This window comes from Wyeomyia smithii, chromosome 2, assembly GCF_029784165.1.
Source record: "Wyeomyia smithii strain HCP4-BCI-WySm-NY-G18 chromosome 2, ASM2978416v1, whole genome shotgun sequence".
Lineage (NCBI taxonomy): Eukaryota > Metazoa > Arthropoda > Insecta > Diptera > Culicidae > Wyeomyia > Wyeomyia smithii.
Window position 1 is genome coordinate 101079208 of NC_073695.1, and position 16077 is coordinate 101095284.

General features: G+C 38.7%; 1 protein-coding gene across 2 annotated transcripts in view; it reads right to left on the bottom strand.

Annotated features, from left to right (window-relative positions):
* The window catches only part of LOC129726165 (uncharacterized), a 34766-nt gene that overhangs the window by 16039 nt on the left and 2650 nt on the right, over positions 1-16077 (bottom strand). For both annotated transcript variants that reach the window (XM_055682861.1, XM_055682862.1), the window contains exon 2: positions 5248-5405. In XM_055682861.1, coding sequence (XP_055538836.1) covers positions 5248-5357 — 110 coding nt within the window. In that variant the 5' untranslated portion in view covers positions 5358-5405. The remainder of the gene's footprint in view (positions 1-5247; positions 5406-16077) is intronic.

Below are 16077 nucleotides of genomic sequence, written 5' to 3' on the forward strand. Positions count from 1 at the left end.
AATAACAATCTTTTCGAGTACAGGTCGGACTTGATTATCCGGAGACTCGATTATCCGGAATTCGATTATCCGGAATTTTAGACTCGATTATCCGGAATTCTATTTTTTTTGGTGTTCGTTTCAAATTTTTATTCCGAAATTTTACCTTTACCATCCCCTCTGGCATATTTGTGACCATTCATGTCACTTCCGGTATGTTTGGGACTTGTTAGAATTAAGTGAAAATAATCAATGTCCAATTTTTTTTGAAGTAGAATACTTCTCTCAGGAAGTTCGGCCACCAGGGATGGCCACCAGGGATGTGCAATGAAAATCTAAAACCGGAAAAAGTGAAAAATATGTCCAATTTCAATTGCTAATAAATCGGTCAATTTTTGATGGATTTCCTTCGTTTTTGCAGCAATCGATTGGAAAATCTTCTAAGATTCCTACCAAATGCAGGAAATTGCAATTTTATTATTCGAACTATTGTACTATTTAAAATTGTCAAGCCTTGTCAAAACGCAAAATTCTACCTCTGATTAGTCGTTATACAATTGCTTTCCCAAGCACGGTCGATAGAATTATAGACCTAGTAAATTGGAAATGCATTATTTTGGCCTATAAAAAAGCCTGCATCTACCCAAATCAGTCATCGTAGTTTCGAACACGGACCAACATGGTCTTCACTTAGCAGCAAAGGTAGCGGATAGCAGCAACATTGAAAGCTGCAGCGGATATCAGCTGCGGTAGGTGCAGTGGCACCTAGCCTATCAAGAAGTTGCCTTTGTGTGGCAGCAGTAGCAGCCATAGTGGCAGGACAACTGGCAGGCTGGGTCTGCTGATGTTATGCAGCAAGCGGCAGGGTCTGCTGCTGTGATGCAGCAGCACTTTCTCTAGTGAAAAGCTGCCTTCATGCGGTAGCAGACGGCATCAGTAGTAGGTGCATCAACCAACGTTTTCTCCAGTGAAAAGTTTCCTCATATAGGCTCATATAGACACTAGCGTTTTGGAATACTGGCATTCAATATATGTGAGGCGTCAAATTTTCAATGTGAAAACAGCTTTATGCTGTGTTATTAGAAAGATGCCTTCTTCCTACTGCTAGGGATAGCATCAAACTGCAATAAGTATCATATCCGATTTAAAATATACACTTGTGTACTTCCTCCAGTGAAAAGCTCTTTGCCATATTTTGGCAACACACAACCTTTTTATGAATGCTGGCTGTGTTTCTTTTTTAGTGTGAAAACAGTTTTCCACTGTTGCTTGTGTGGCTTAAACCCCACTTGCGGGGTATCATAAAGATGTGATAAACATTTCATTGGATATTGTATTGATCAACTGTCCTTATAAGGACAACAAAAGGATATTTGAAGAGTTAATATTTTCATGATTTGCGCCATACTCCAAAGATGATTATCTTCATCTACATGCATTCTCTGACTGTTATTACGTGTTTGCGCCGCTTGGAGAAAGCGAATGACAGCGCGATGCGATTCGGCAAGACGAAATGTCTTGAAATGTATAGATCTACTTCGCCGTATTAAGAGCTGCACATTTCTTTATGGCAAGGCGAATCGCATCGCGCCGTCATTCGCGTTCTGCAAAACCGTAGCCTTTGTTCCGTTTCTGTTCAATTATGTCGAATTGAATGTGCATATTACAATTCGTAAGCACTTCAACTTCTCATTTGCGCAAAATTTTAAAAATATTCAATAAACATCATCCAAAATATCAAACAAAGAGAAATTACAATACTGCCAATAACGGTTAACGTTTATTTTTTAGAAAAAATGACTGACACGCAAGCAGCCGGGTTATCTCTTCTGAAAAAGTATTCCACTTCAACCTTGCGGTCGTGGCTTTGCACACAACCTTCCTGTGATTTTTGCTTCTCAAGATTTAACCCCTTATCACCTCAGAAATAACTTCTGGTTACGCCACTGCATCATACAAGTAAAATAAAAAAAAAGAAATACGCATTTTATGTTTGTTAATAGCAAATTTGAGTATTTTTTCTTTGATTCGATTATCTGGAAACCTCGATTATCCGGAATAATTTTTTTTTGATGTTCCGGATAATCGAGTCCGACCTGTATTGTCCTCTTGGCTGTGATGTAAACTGGTAGCGGTTTATAAGAGGTTCCAGTAGAACTTCAGTTTAGATAGCTGTTTTTAAAAATTGGCTATGAAAACCACTCAAGTGGTTATAAACTTCTTTATTCAAAAAAAGGTGAAAAAATATTGCCCTATCTTAAAGTACAACATCTAAAAAACATTCGCCTAAATTTTCATAGAGATTTAGGCAACAAGTAGAAAGTTAGATCGATATGAAGCGCATCATGTCACGGCACTATAAGCTAATGTTGGAACTTTAAATGCGATTATCGTGGAATGGCGTTTTTTTCGAAAATGACTTTGCCATGTTTATCATTGCTGAAAAACTGCTTGACCGAGTTTTTTCATTTCTTTTAATTTTCGTTATGAACGTCGTCAATTTGTGAATCAAATCATACAATTTTAAGCGCTCAAAATATAATATTTGGGGAAAACATTTGAATGAAACGAAATACTTTTAATAATGATAGTTCACAGCCCCGATACAAGTCTTAACTAATGAAAATTTTTGGGCTCGATGATTTCATTTGACCTGCTGGACCTTCATTGTAAGCACCGCAAACCTCCTAAAAATAGCGTTCCGAGGATACAGCCATAGCTTCACTAATAATTGAGATATTTTATGAACTAATGCTATTTTATTGTTGAAAACTTGTGCCACAGACTAACAAACATAACACTGGAAGCCAGCTCCAGCACCACAAAAAAAAGATCATTTCTAAATTCTAATCGAATCGCTAAAAACGTTTAAAACCTTGTACACGAAACACGAAATAGAATTTTAAATTAAGCCATTTGATGTGTTTCATATAATTGTTTTGAACAATAATATACAATATTCCTCTGAATCCTATAAAACGGTATATAATTTGTTCATGGATGCGTAAAAAATGTTTTCCTCATGTATGTGGTTGCAAGATGTGACTATCTGCTTCCTATAAGGTTATTTTTACCCAAAAAAAAACAGCGACCTGACAACAGTTTCTTGCAGTATTAATTTTGTAGGCTTATCATCTGTCCATTAACTTTAAAGCAGCGTACGATTCAATAAAGCGAAAAAAAAAATGTGGTGAAATTTGCTCAAGTACAGCTTTTCACAAACAAGATTGGACCGATTCGTGCCATGCCCGAAAATTTTACATCATACGTCAGGATTGTGGATGCAATTTTGAACCCGTTCGTGACACTGCATATGGCATAAAACAGACATCGCGCAAGTGGAAACAAAAAATTGGTATTTTCTACTAATATGTTGACGATACAGAGGTCGGAATAATTCAGCAATTTCAGCGGGTTCCAGCATCTATAGTGGCAGGGCTAGTTGATGCAGCGGCACTTCCTTTAGTTAAATGCTGTCTTTGTGTGGTAGCGGCCTCAGAACGTACTGAATTATCTTTTCCTTCAGTAATATGCAACATCCGAACAGCTTTTATTATCTGCATAACAATTAAGTTATCGCAGAATCAAACCTTGAAGATTGTCAAGCCCTAATATGGCAAGCAACTATGCTATTGAAAATGGCCAATCCTTGTTGAAACGCATATTTCGGTTGATCCGTCATATGTTGCTTTCACAAGCACGGTCGACAGAATTATAGATTAAGTAATATAAAATGTGCTATTTGGTCTATATAAGAGCCCGTTTCAGCCGAAACTGCTTATATTTGTTCTAGAGAGCGACTACAGAGCAATTCCACAAAAAACGGGCAACCAATTTAATCGAACATTTTAGATTTGGCTGAAACTTCAGCGAAATCAGGAAAAAAGTTATGATTTTTTGAAAAAAAAGTTTGTTTTTCAATTTTTTTTGAAGGACAAAATTGTTATCTACAATTTTTCCGAAGCCACTATGTCAATCAAACAAACCGTTTTGGCTGTAGAAATATTTTTAATTTTCCATAGAATGCTATATGGGAAATTAAAAATATTTTTACAGTCAAAAAGGTTGAGTTCTAGATAATAATTTTGTCCTTCCAAAAATAATATGGCATTGTGTCTTCGACAAAGTTGTAGAAAATAATTTTGTCCTTCCAAAAACAATATGCCTCCCAATAAAAAAACGAATGAAAAGCAAAAAAAAATTATTAAAAAATATTATTTAGCTGCAGCAGCAGTGGCAACGAATAGCATAGCAGTAGCAGTGGTATCAGCAGCGAAAGTGGCAGGGCCAGCGGGTGCAGCGGCACTTCCTGTAGTTAAAAGCTACCTTTATGCAGTAGCGGGTGGCATCAGTAGTCGGTTCATCAGTCGGTACTTTCTCTAATGAAAAGTTGCCGTATTTTAACAACACACAAACGTTTTGGAATGCTGGCGTTCAAATCGCATGGGCCTTATGAAAACAGCTTTCCACTGTGTTATCAGAAACATGCCTTAATTCCCACTGTCGGGGTAGTACACAGTGCGATAAAAATATTGTATACGATATTAAATTAAAAAACAATGATTTTTATAAGGATTACAACCAAATTATTGAAGATTTAATATTTTCTCGTTTTGCTTAGAATTAAAAGTAAAATGTTTCTTCAATCTGCCTATGCACTATGACTGTTGAAACTTGTTTGCGTTGCATATTGCTTGTTCCATTCCATTCCTGTTCATTGATGTATGTGCAAACTAAAATTCAGCAGCACGGTATTTTTCAATCCAAGTAATGTAACAAACAACCTCGTTCTACGTCAACCTCGTAGTCGTGGCTTTGCATACAACCCTTACGATTTTTTGCATATTGGGACATCATACAAAGTCATGAAGAAAGTTGGTAAAAATATCCACCAGCTTCCAAGTAAACCAATAAAGCAGCAACGGTCAATTTACAATATATCAACGCTGCGTTAACCTTGCCAATCCCGTCACTAAATCTAGTTCGTTTTAAAAAAAAAATCAGTCATCAAAGGCTGTATTCCCGCAATCGACTTCATTAGGACGCTACCGCCTGGACTGCATGTAAGCATTGAATTAGACGCGTGCGCTCAACAAAAGTGAATTATTTTCGTAAACATAATTTGACGGACACCGCCAGCTGGTCCAAACAATCGCGATCAGACCGCACAAACGTAAAGCACAAGGTTAATTTGGTTAATTCGTCGATTTTATCTGATCTTGCACGGACATTAATCGTAGACCTGTCAGTGACTTTGAATTTACTTACGCTGGCCGACGGCTTTTCTCTAGCCGCGCTAGAGCTTCCTTGTAGTTGTTCTCCACCACCCCGAGATTTGAGGCGTAGACACGGGTACGCATTCCGGGACGTCGACTCATGTTGGCAGTGTTTTGGGTTAGTTCGAAGCAGAAGAAGGGGTTAGTTAGCTGAAACGAGAAGCAAAATTTGACTATTTAATAGACGCTCTTCTTGAACATGGTCTTTGGCGGTGGGAGGGGAGTTATTCATTTACAATCGAAGTGGGTCAGACACCTGCCAGTCACATTTTCTTGCCGCTAGAGCAAAAGTTTTGTTCTATAAATAATTCACTTTAAACCTTCTTCTTCTTACTTGACATATTTGTAAGCTATTGAGTCTATCTCAATATGGTGCCTGTTGAGAATTTCCCCCAGACCAACAAACACTGGCCAGCGACAAATTATATTACACAATAAACCTCCATCTTCCTACTCCCTAATACCGGTCACCCCTTTTTACCCCTTAGAATGAATTTTAACGCCACAGTCGGTGCTGGTACCGCTGCAATAACCGAGAATAGATCTATTCATGCCGTGTACACACAGTTTACACCGATCGATTCCACGCTAAATTTCTTCGTAAGGCAAGGTCTTGCTATTTGCTCGCGTAGAAATCAGTCCCCGAATAGGCGATCACACGCGTAACTGAGCTGACCTGACATTTGAGGTTTAAAATTAGAATTTTATTTACACAATATTTAAACAACTAAGCGCTGTTATACCAATAAGTATACGAAGATTCAATGCATAACTCTTCCTGAAGTGTTCAGGTGTCGATTCGGAGCGAGGTAAATTTTTGGCATGCAGTGACTGCAATATATTATGTAGTGTTTTAAGTTTATTGATGTCGTTCTCAACCCGATTTCCCACCTAGATTGGTCGGTATTCTACGGGTGTGCTCTAATTAACTACATATGTTATAATTATTCACTGTGTCTCTGTTATAATTCAATGACTCTGTTGCATGTTATTCTAGCTTGTTCTATGATTTCGGGTCACAAACTTTTCACCGGCAAATGTTCGCGAGATGAAATTGCTGTCGGTTATAGTAAGTAAGTAATGGTGCCACTGCTTTATTTTGGGATCCTTTCCCTGTCTCATTTCGAGTGCATCGCCCATTCCGAATGCAGCCTGTCGGGTGCAATAGAATAATTAATTAGTTTGCTTGAGTGACAAGTTTATCGAGTTGAGCTGCTCGCACCGGCGGCGATGACGTATAAAAATCGTGTCTCTCTTACACTGCTGAACACACGGGATTTACGCTATGCCGCTCAACGCTTACAACATCGAACCGGCCAAGTGTCAAAATTTATTAACACCATGCAACGAAGGTAAAATTCAGCAGTACATTTATACTTTTCTCACCTGCCAACTAGTAGTAGCTGAGGTGAACCAGCTTGAAAACTCGCACTTAAGGAATGCCGATTTACCCCTACTAATGAAAAATACCCGCGGATAGCAGGTTTAAAAATATTGCTTTAAATAACTTTTTGCGAACTGCCGGCAAGCGGAAAATGGCAAATTAGTCAGATCAAGCATCAAATTAACCGACTCAGTCAAACGAGAGAAAAAAAAGAGTATATAAAATAAATTGATGTTACCTGAACTGGGAACGTTTGTTTTTGCACTGTTTTTTTTTTCGACTGCGGCAAATTTAACGATCTGTACTGCAAACATTTGGGGAGGAAAACCATAGTTGATGCAAAAGTGTTAACACCGGAAAACGGTTAAAGAGAGAACAGCTTGTCATCGTTACGATCTATCCGTCAAAGTCGTGTATAAGATTTGGCGTCTAGTGAATCGGAATTTCCCTAAAAAATGTGTTACTGTCATTGATGTGTGGAGAGATTTAGATTTTACAGTGCCTCCACATTTATGGGTCAGCTACAATTATGGGTCACTTTTACGCAAATATGTTTTTATTAGCAGTTGTATTTTTTGTAACTCACTTGTAACCTCATTTATACGATTAAAATAATTAAAAGTTGAAAATGTCACTAAAAACTATAATTCAGCTCGGTGCAAGAAGTGAAGTGACCCATAATTGTGGTAATATTACATTTTTCGGTGCACAATTGTGGGGCAGTCCATACTTTGGCTATTTTTATTACTTTTAAATGATAATGCATCAAGACTGAATAAAATAACTTATTATCAAGCTTTCACAACAATAAAATAACTTGCATTATGTATTTTGATGATTTTATAGATTTTGGATGACAAAAGTGACCCATAATTGTGTCTTTTGCTATGTAAGTGATATTTTCTTCCCAACCGATTAACACGCATCAACTGCAGTGAAACTAATTGTTGATCGAAAGTACTCATCAGAACACAGAGATAGATAGTAAAACATCCGTAGTTGATAATTTTTACGATTTTATATCCATTCTCGAACATTTAGACCCGTTGACTGACCCATGATTGTAAAGGGTGTCCACGATAAAATTGCCACACACAAAATTGATTCGCAAAATTCGTGTTTTCATCCGATTGCCATTAAATTTTCAGGGGTTGAAAAATAGCTATTAAACTTCATTTTACCATTTTACTCGTATTTTATTTACAGTCCATACGCAAATGCCCGCACCTTGGCCTTAACCCCGGCCATAAGATTGTGCACAACCTGTGAATCAACCGTTTTTTGCATGTAAACCCATACTTTCCTCAGTTCCTCGACTGTCTTCACTACCTTAGGTTGTTTAAGAAGGTGCTGCTTCATAATCGCCCAGTACTTTTCGATGGGGCGGAGCTCCGGGGTGTTGAGAGGGTTGAACATTTTCCGCACGAAATTGACCTTATTGTCCGCATACCACTTCAGCACGTCCTTGGAGTAGTGGTACGAGGCCAAATCCGGCCAGAAGATTGTTGGGACGTTGTGGGCCTTCAGGAGAGGAAGCAGCCGCTTCTAGAGGCACTCTTTCATGTACACCTGTCCGTTCATCGTGTCCTGGGTCACGAAAGGTGCACTCCGCTTCCCGCACGTGCAGATGGCTTGCCAAACCAGGAATTTGTTCGCAAATTTGGACATCTTTTGAGTGCGGACATGCCCCGGGACGCTGAACTTATCCTTGGCCGTGTAAAACAGGTTGCCGGAGATCTGTTTGAAGTCGGCCTTCAAATATGTTTCGTCGTCCATGATGCAGCATTCAACTTTCGTCAGCATGTTGAGGTACAACTTCCTGGCACGGGTTTTGGCGGACTTGTTCTGCTTCTCGTCGCGATTAGGGGCCTTTTGTACCTTGAACGTCCGAAGCCCAGCCATAGTTTTGGCCTTCTGGACAAAACTTCGGCTTAGATGCAGCTTCTTAGCCACATCCCGCACAGAGGCGTTCGGGTTTCGGTTGAAGGCCCCAGCTACGCGGTTGTGACTTTTGGTGTTGTACGGAATACTTTTTCCTACACTTCTGGGCATCCGATCGGTGGTCAATCGTTCCTCGAACCGCTTAATCACTCGTAAGTTCCCAACGCCGACATAGGTGTCGATGGTTGTGGGGTGGCGTGATCCACTCACAACCAACCCAACTGGTCTAGATTCAATCCTAGCCGACAGCGGGAGATTTTCTGAGGCGAAAAATCTCTGGGATCACGCCTTCCATCGCATGAGGAAGTAAAGCCGTTGGCGCCGGTCCGTTAATTAACGGGTCGTGAGTTAGGGTCCTGGGTGGAATCGCCTCCCTGGGCGTCGGTGATTGGCACAACAACAGTGGCGGAAATAGACCGCCGGAAACTAAGCGAGAATAAAAAAAAAATCTTGATCCAAATTTCCCCCTAAGCTCGTTGCCTAGAATGCTGTCGAATACTAAACTTAGCGTCTCCACCGATTCAACAGTAAAAGGAGGCGCACGGTTAACGTTCGCATCGGAGTGAGTGGCACCTAAAATAAATTAAATAGCTATAATCTTTCATTTCTTTTCCAGTTTGAACTTTGGGGCCGCATTTTTTTCTTTTGCCGACCAGTGTTTTTATTCACAATTCTGCTGAAGACACCATACCGATCGAGATAGAAGTCTAGAAATATTTTTTTTATTGGCAGTCGGCTAGCAATTTTTTTTTCTCTCTTTATTAGAGAGGCTTTCAGCCTTTGGCTGGTGCGCCTCTACCAGCAAATTTGATTTATATGTCAGCACAAAGTTATTAGTGCTAACGGAAAGGTTTGCTTTAGGAGTATTTCTGAGCCAACCCTTGTAACAATATTGTTTTTATCACAGTTTTATAGCGCTAAATACAGCCAAAACAGGGCTTTAAAACTTTGATAAAACCAGTTTTGTTACTTGGGAAGTGCCTAACAATGACAAATAAATTTTTAGGACCAAAACCGTTCGTTTAATCGATATAGTGTATTCAGCAAATTTGTAGATGATAATTTTCTCTTCTAAAAAAGACATTATAAAATATGAACAAATTTGTAGAAAAAAATTATGATTTTTTATAAGCAGGTTTTTTATGATATCCAATCTATAAAAATCTATTCCTAAAAATTTTAATTTTATTTAATAAAATTTGTTCTCTTTTTTCATGATTAGGTAACCAACAATGTTTAGCATAGCTTTTGTAACTTTCAAAAAAATTAAAACAATAAAATTTTTAAAATATCACTGGTCGACAAACGCGAAAAAATACTGCCGAAGGCTCAAAAAAGTTGCCATAGAAAGATCATAGCTTTTTTACCATTCTTGTGAAATTTAATGCCAGTGTAGAAATGCGTCAACTTACGTCAAAGTGTCGCATAGTAATTACTCGCCGGGTTCGTCGCTTCAACGCTATGTTCATGAGAGAACTCAATAATGTTGGTGGCCAGGGGCACCAAAATTCACAGGAATGGGTTAAAAGCTGTAATCTTTCATTTTTCACAGTTTTGAGCTTTACGGACACATGTTATTTTTATCTCAGAAAATCCACTTTTTTTCTACCAAAAGTGCACAATGTTAGCTTAACACTGGAAGTTAATTAAACTTGGAGGAATAAAAATTAAAAATAAATAGATTTTTCCAATAAATTTTTTTAGGTTTATATTTAAAGCATATTTTTTTAATTGTTTTATGGCCACTAGAAGCTCTGGCGGAATCTGTTTCAGAAGGACCATTTTGAGGGTCACCATAATACACAAAACCATAAAAATGGCTTGTGGAACCAATTTTATAAAATTTGATCCAATAATTATAAGATTCTGTTCAAATATGCATAAAATTCCTCAGTCTCGGAACATATCCAATACATTATTTATTATAACTTTGCCGAAGACATCGTATTAATTAAACAAACTGTTCTGTTTACAACTGTAATGCACTATGAACTAAATCCACCAGAACTTTCATTAAATTCTACCCAACGGTTAAAAAGTTAGAGCAGTTTCATGGTGTGGCAATTTCATCGTGGACACCCTTTAGTGTGTAAGGTTTTTTGGATGTACTTCCGAAGGAAAACTGTAGCTTTTCATTTCGTTTGTTATTATTGAATTTTCACAAACACTTCTCCATTCTAATAGTGTTTATTTGCTGAATAAGGGAGCTCGTAGCCTCAAGGTTATAGAGTCCGATTTGACAAGCGAATGATCATGAGTTCGAGTCTTGATTCGGTATCGCAGGAACTTTTACGCGTAGGTTTCCTCCCATGTTCCGACATGACCCTTCCGTCACGCTGAGTTCCAGAACACAAAGTCTCACAGTTGAATAAATACCTCTCCAGACAGTTATAATTGGGTCCTAAATCTATATCAGTTTTTTATATCATTTGAGAAAGCCGCGTTCTCGTTTGCATTTCGCCCATTTCACAAAAATCAGAAAACCGTGCAAAACATTAGGACCCAATTGCCGATACCTGACAGGGTAACTAACGTGGCTCGGCAAAGAAGTGCTCTATGTATAGGTGGTTAGAGTAAAGGGTGTAAGGCTTTAAATGATGAGTTGACAACCTGGAAGGAGCAGTAAAATTAGCTCCAGCCTCAAGTTCCTATCTTACGCCTCCAATACGATTACAATAGACCGCCTGCTGAAACATGAACAAACGTGGTTGGCGCAGCCTGGGCATGGGCAATGTTGTCAATCTAACAACAGCTGAGTTAGATATGCGACGCACGTTAACCCTTATTTTGGCGGTAGATAACTTACTTCGCCAACCCGAGCGTCTGTTCTCCAAGATGGTACGGCTCAAAGCAGTGGCTGTTCTCCATGTTAGGAGCGACTGATCAACGGCCTGGTGCCAGCGTGGGACTCTAAACAATACTGTTACGATGGTCTCCCGGTGAGGTAGAGGGTTGGTGCAGGCCTCACAAGCCAGCCGTAAAAATCATCAGCACAGGAAGCAAACAATGTAAATACGGACCAGGATTATTGAAAACGCGGATCATGAATCTGCAAATCCCTCATATTTTTGAGGAGTTCCTTCTGATTCTTTCTGACTTATTAAGGGTCCCCAAGTTCGATATTGTAGGAGGTATACTGAAAGGGAATATCGATACAAACGTACAGAGACGATTACACTGTCTACCATAGCTGCGGCAACACACACGAGCTGGGTACAGCTTTCATTGTGATGGGCTAACCGCAGAAGTATGTAATTGGGTGGTGGTCAATCGGCAACAGAATGTGCAAGTTGAGGATTGGAGGCCGTTTCTTCAGTGTTAGCATAATTCAGCCCTCACTTGAGGTAACGATGACGATAAGAACACCTTTTACGCGCAGCTGAAACGTGCATACGATAGCTGCTCAAAACCGGTGGAAAGTTCAGGGCACACTGGCTCACGAACGAAAATGGCTTCCGACTCATTGAATTCGCCGCCTGCAAGAACATGGTCATACGTAGTACATACATACATTATCCAGAATGTCGCTAAAGCTGGAGAAACAGGAGACAAGCTGCCATGGACCGAGCTTGTTGGAGTAACATTGTGACGCATGTGAAATCCTTAAGGATGTTCCACCAGAAAAGTAAGGCAATAGCGACAGCAGCGAGTGGAACTAACATTTCCAAGGATGTGAATATTGCTCGAATATTCAAAAGAAGTGTTGCTGAGCAAAGAGAATCCAGGTTGAGCCAGCGGTAGCCTACTCACCCCAGTAAAACGGGGTTTCGAAGGGATTCAACAGAACCCTGATCGAAATGGTACGTACAATACTGATTAGAACCAATGCGCCGAATTTGCTATGGTGTAAATCTGTGTTGTCGACTGTGTTCATCGTCAACCGCAGGCTGACATCGGCGTTGCCAAGGAACGTCACTTCTGCTGAGCTATGGTAAAAAGGAAGCCATGGCGTCTTTGGATGTCAAGTCTCCGCGTGGATACCGAACCAACAATGAAATTGAAGTGGGTATTTCGATTCCAGAAGGACGATCTGGTCAAGATTAAGGGGTTTCTCCAATGCTCTGGTATCGACTTCGACGATATGTTCGCCTCGGTAGACCATCATCAGATGGTCGTCAGAACGGTTTTTTTCAATGGAGTGCTGGTAGAGGATCTCTACATAGAAGCTCCTCAAGATGTTAAACCGGAAGGAGGCAGCTTGTGCAGGCTGCAAAAGTCTTCGTATGAATCAAAACTTGTTACGACGAGTTCAATGCAATGCTTTTGAAACTTGGATCCAATCTGACTGTTTTCTCTATGTGTCTATCACAGACAGCGCCCGGTGCAGAAAGGGCGTTAGCTGAAAAGCAAAAGAAGCAGTACTGCCCAACCATATCGAAAACTACTGGGCAGTATTATGTAGCTCTGATCTATGTTATCCGGTGAGTAGTCCCAGCAAACACCAACAGAGAATTATTAAGAGACAATAAAGTGGAATAGTCATCTCCCAGATGGTCTCGAGGTACGATGCTGGCCTACGACGACTGGCGTAGGTTCGAGTCACGGCTTGGGAGAGACTGTTAGTGTCAGTAGGATCGTAGCGCTAGCCCCGCAATTGTCCTGTACATCAAACAGTTGGCTGCGAAGTCTATGTATGAATAAACAGAAGGTCGAGTTCCGAATCGGAATGTAGCACCAAGGAAAAAGAAAAAAAAGTGGAATAGTCAGGACAGGACAGCAAGCCACCTAAAAGAATCTTTAGCGCGGATTAGGTCCCCGATATAAAAGACCGTTAGTCATCGACCGGTGTCCTGTTTAAAGTCTACGGTTTAACGGTTTCCTAAGCACATGTATCAAGCAGTATGGTCGGCCATAATTCTGGATGACTTGAACCGCAAGGCGACCGGTGCCATTAATTTATAAAAACAAATGAGGCTGCATTGGACTAGCCAAAAATGCTGAATCGAAAGTATACATATCGACATCAGACACCACTTTATCAAGGACCATGTTGCTGCTGAAAGTATCAAGTTGGAATTAATTTCAACGAACCTCTGTTGTTAATCTATGAAATTTGTCATTTATCTAAAAAACAACTACGCCACCGATTGTTTTTGTGCTCTTGAGCATAAGATTATAGGTATATGTTGCTTAAGAGACATAGAAAAAAAAATCCGTTAATTTTAACAGAAGATATGAATGCTTCGATAAGGGACTGTTAGACCCCCTGAACATTCGCTTAATGCGAAGTTAATACCTTGCTAGACTAATGCTATTTCTTCCAGTGGTGATATATTATCCTGACTTAGCATGTGTAACACGGGGCACATCGATGTAATAACGGAAATTTGTCACTATTACAAATTACACTTATATAAAGTTATAAATAGTGTTCGACATCGGACCGGGTAGGGTCCGGTAAAAGTCCGGTCCGGTCCGGTCGGACCGATTGATACATTTTTTTTGCAATTTCAATTTTGCTCCTGCTATCACTTCGAAAATAGTGAACAACTGATAGACTCGCATAACTTGTTCTGAGTTTGTGCTTAATTCAAGGTGGTCAGCGAGCCGGGAAGGCCTTGTAAACCGGGAAAAAGTCGGGAATTCGAAACTGAACCGGGAAAACCGGGAAATTTATCATGTCCATTTTTAACATTATTTTTCATTTTCACATGCTTGGGATCTGTTGTATTAGTTCAACGCACTATACATTTTCTGCCATCTCACAAACACTGGAAGGTTCAAGGAACCATTTAAGGTGCTGGAGTAACAAGCCAGTCGTCATACGTTAGAATCTCGGATAAGAAAGACGACCGTTAGAGTCACCAGGATCCTAGCGCTAGCCCCGCAATTGTTCTGTACACTAACAGTTGGCTGCGATTGTTTTTCTCTAATTTGTCTCTCTTCTCATTCGCACTGATTAGGGCTTCAACAGTAAGTGGCGATCAAACATCAAAACAATCCCCAAATTACAGGATCAACGTCTAATGTCATTTATGGCTGAGTTTGTTTCAAAGTTATGTACCGAATTCTTCACAATTGATGTAAAAATATTCTTTAAAAAGAAACAAGATTTGAATCTTGGGTTACAAATCGCCAACAAAAACCTACAAAGCCCGGGGAAGGTAAAAACTTAAAGTTAAAAGTTCATTGTTTTAGGTAAAAACTGATTTTTCTCCACCGGTAATCGGTTAAGCTTAAATCCGCTTGAGAAAATGTCTTGAGGCCAGAAATTTAAGAAATAGATTTTAAAGAATTTGCGTTTCGAAAACCAGATGCAACGAAAATAAGTTAAAAATTCAATTCAAAATTTATTAAATAGTATTCTAGAGGCTTAAAATGCGGAGCCTGACTTTGTTTTTTTTTTTTCTCAAATTGCGTGCATACTCTTCTAAAATCAGAAAGACATATTTTTCAAATAAAAAAGGCAAAACTATAAGGGCCATTGCGGAAATTATTCGCCTAAAAAAACTTGGAACGATACCACGTAAGGATAACAATGGTATCAAGTTAGTCCTTTTTATATTGTCAAGACAATAACTGAGCCTCAAGAGATCCTTAAGAAAACGGAAAAAAATATTTTGAACGACAGAAATACACACAGTTGTTCATATTTCAGCTCACAATTGCAGAAACGTTTACCGAGACTAGAAAAAGATAAAAGATATGTTCAAATGTTTCTAAGGCTCTCGATAAAAGTCAGCAATCAGATTTTAATTTAAAGCCATAAATGCACCATAAATAAGAAAAGAATTCAATGATATTATAAAAGTAATAAATTCAATTTTTTTAAATAGATTTTTGTTGAAAATTCTGAAATCTGGAACGCGGAATCAGAAAACACAAACTAATCTTGTTATTTGGCTTAAAAAGGCAAAAAATGTTTCTAAGTAGCAATTAAGTTAAATTGATTTAAATTTATTTAGCTCTAAAAGGCAAAAATTGTTTCTAAGTAGCAATAAAATTGTATTAAAGCCTGAAAGAAACTAATAATATCAATTTAAAATCAATTTCAAAACTGAAGTTTGTGAACACTAGGAAATGGGTAATAACTAGGTTTAAAATGCAAAAACTTATTTTTTATATTTATATTTATTCTTAAACAAATTTAAAATGGCCAGAAACGGCTATCATTGCAGATTCAGGCAAGGCGAAAAACTATCTCGATTCGGGGTCAAAAAATATGTTCTAATTATTTTAAAAACTCTGAAAAATAACTAGAATGTTTCCTCTCATCAACTAAAAATGATTATGACCAAGTTATCAGGAAACAAGAACAAATAATAAAAAAAATTTAAAGTCAATCAAATAAAAAAATTTAAAGTCAAGTCATTACTAAATTAGGTTCTAAAAGAGAAAATGAACTCAGAATTGGGAATTCAGCTAAAAAAAATTGTCTGACGAGTCTGAGTCTGACGAGAAATCAGAAGAAGAAACTCTAGAAAAGATTCCAAATTGAATTTAAAAAAAATCCACAACCATATTCGAAATTCAATTTAGAATTAGTGGAAAATGAAT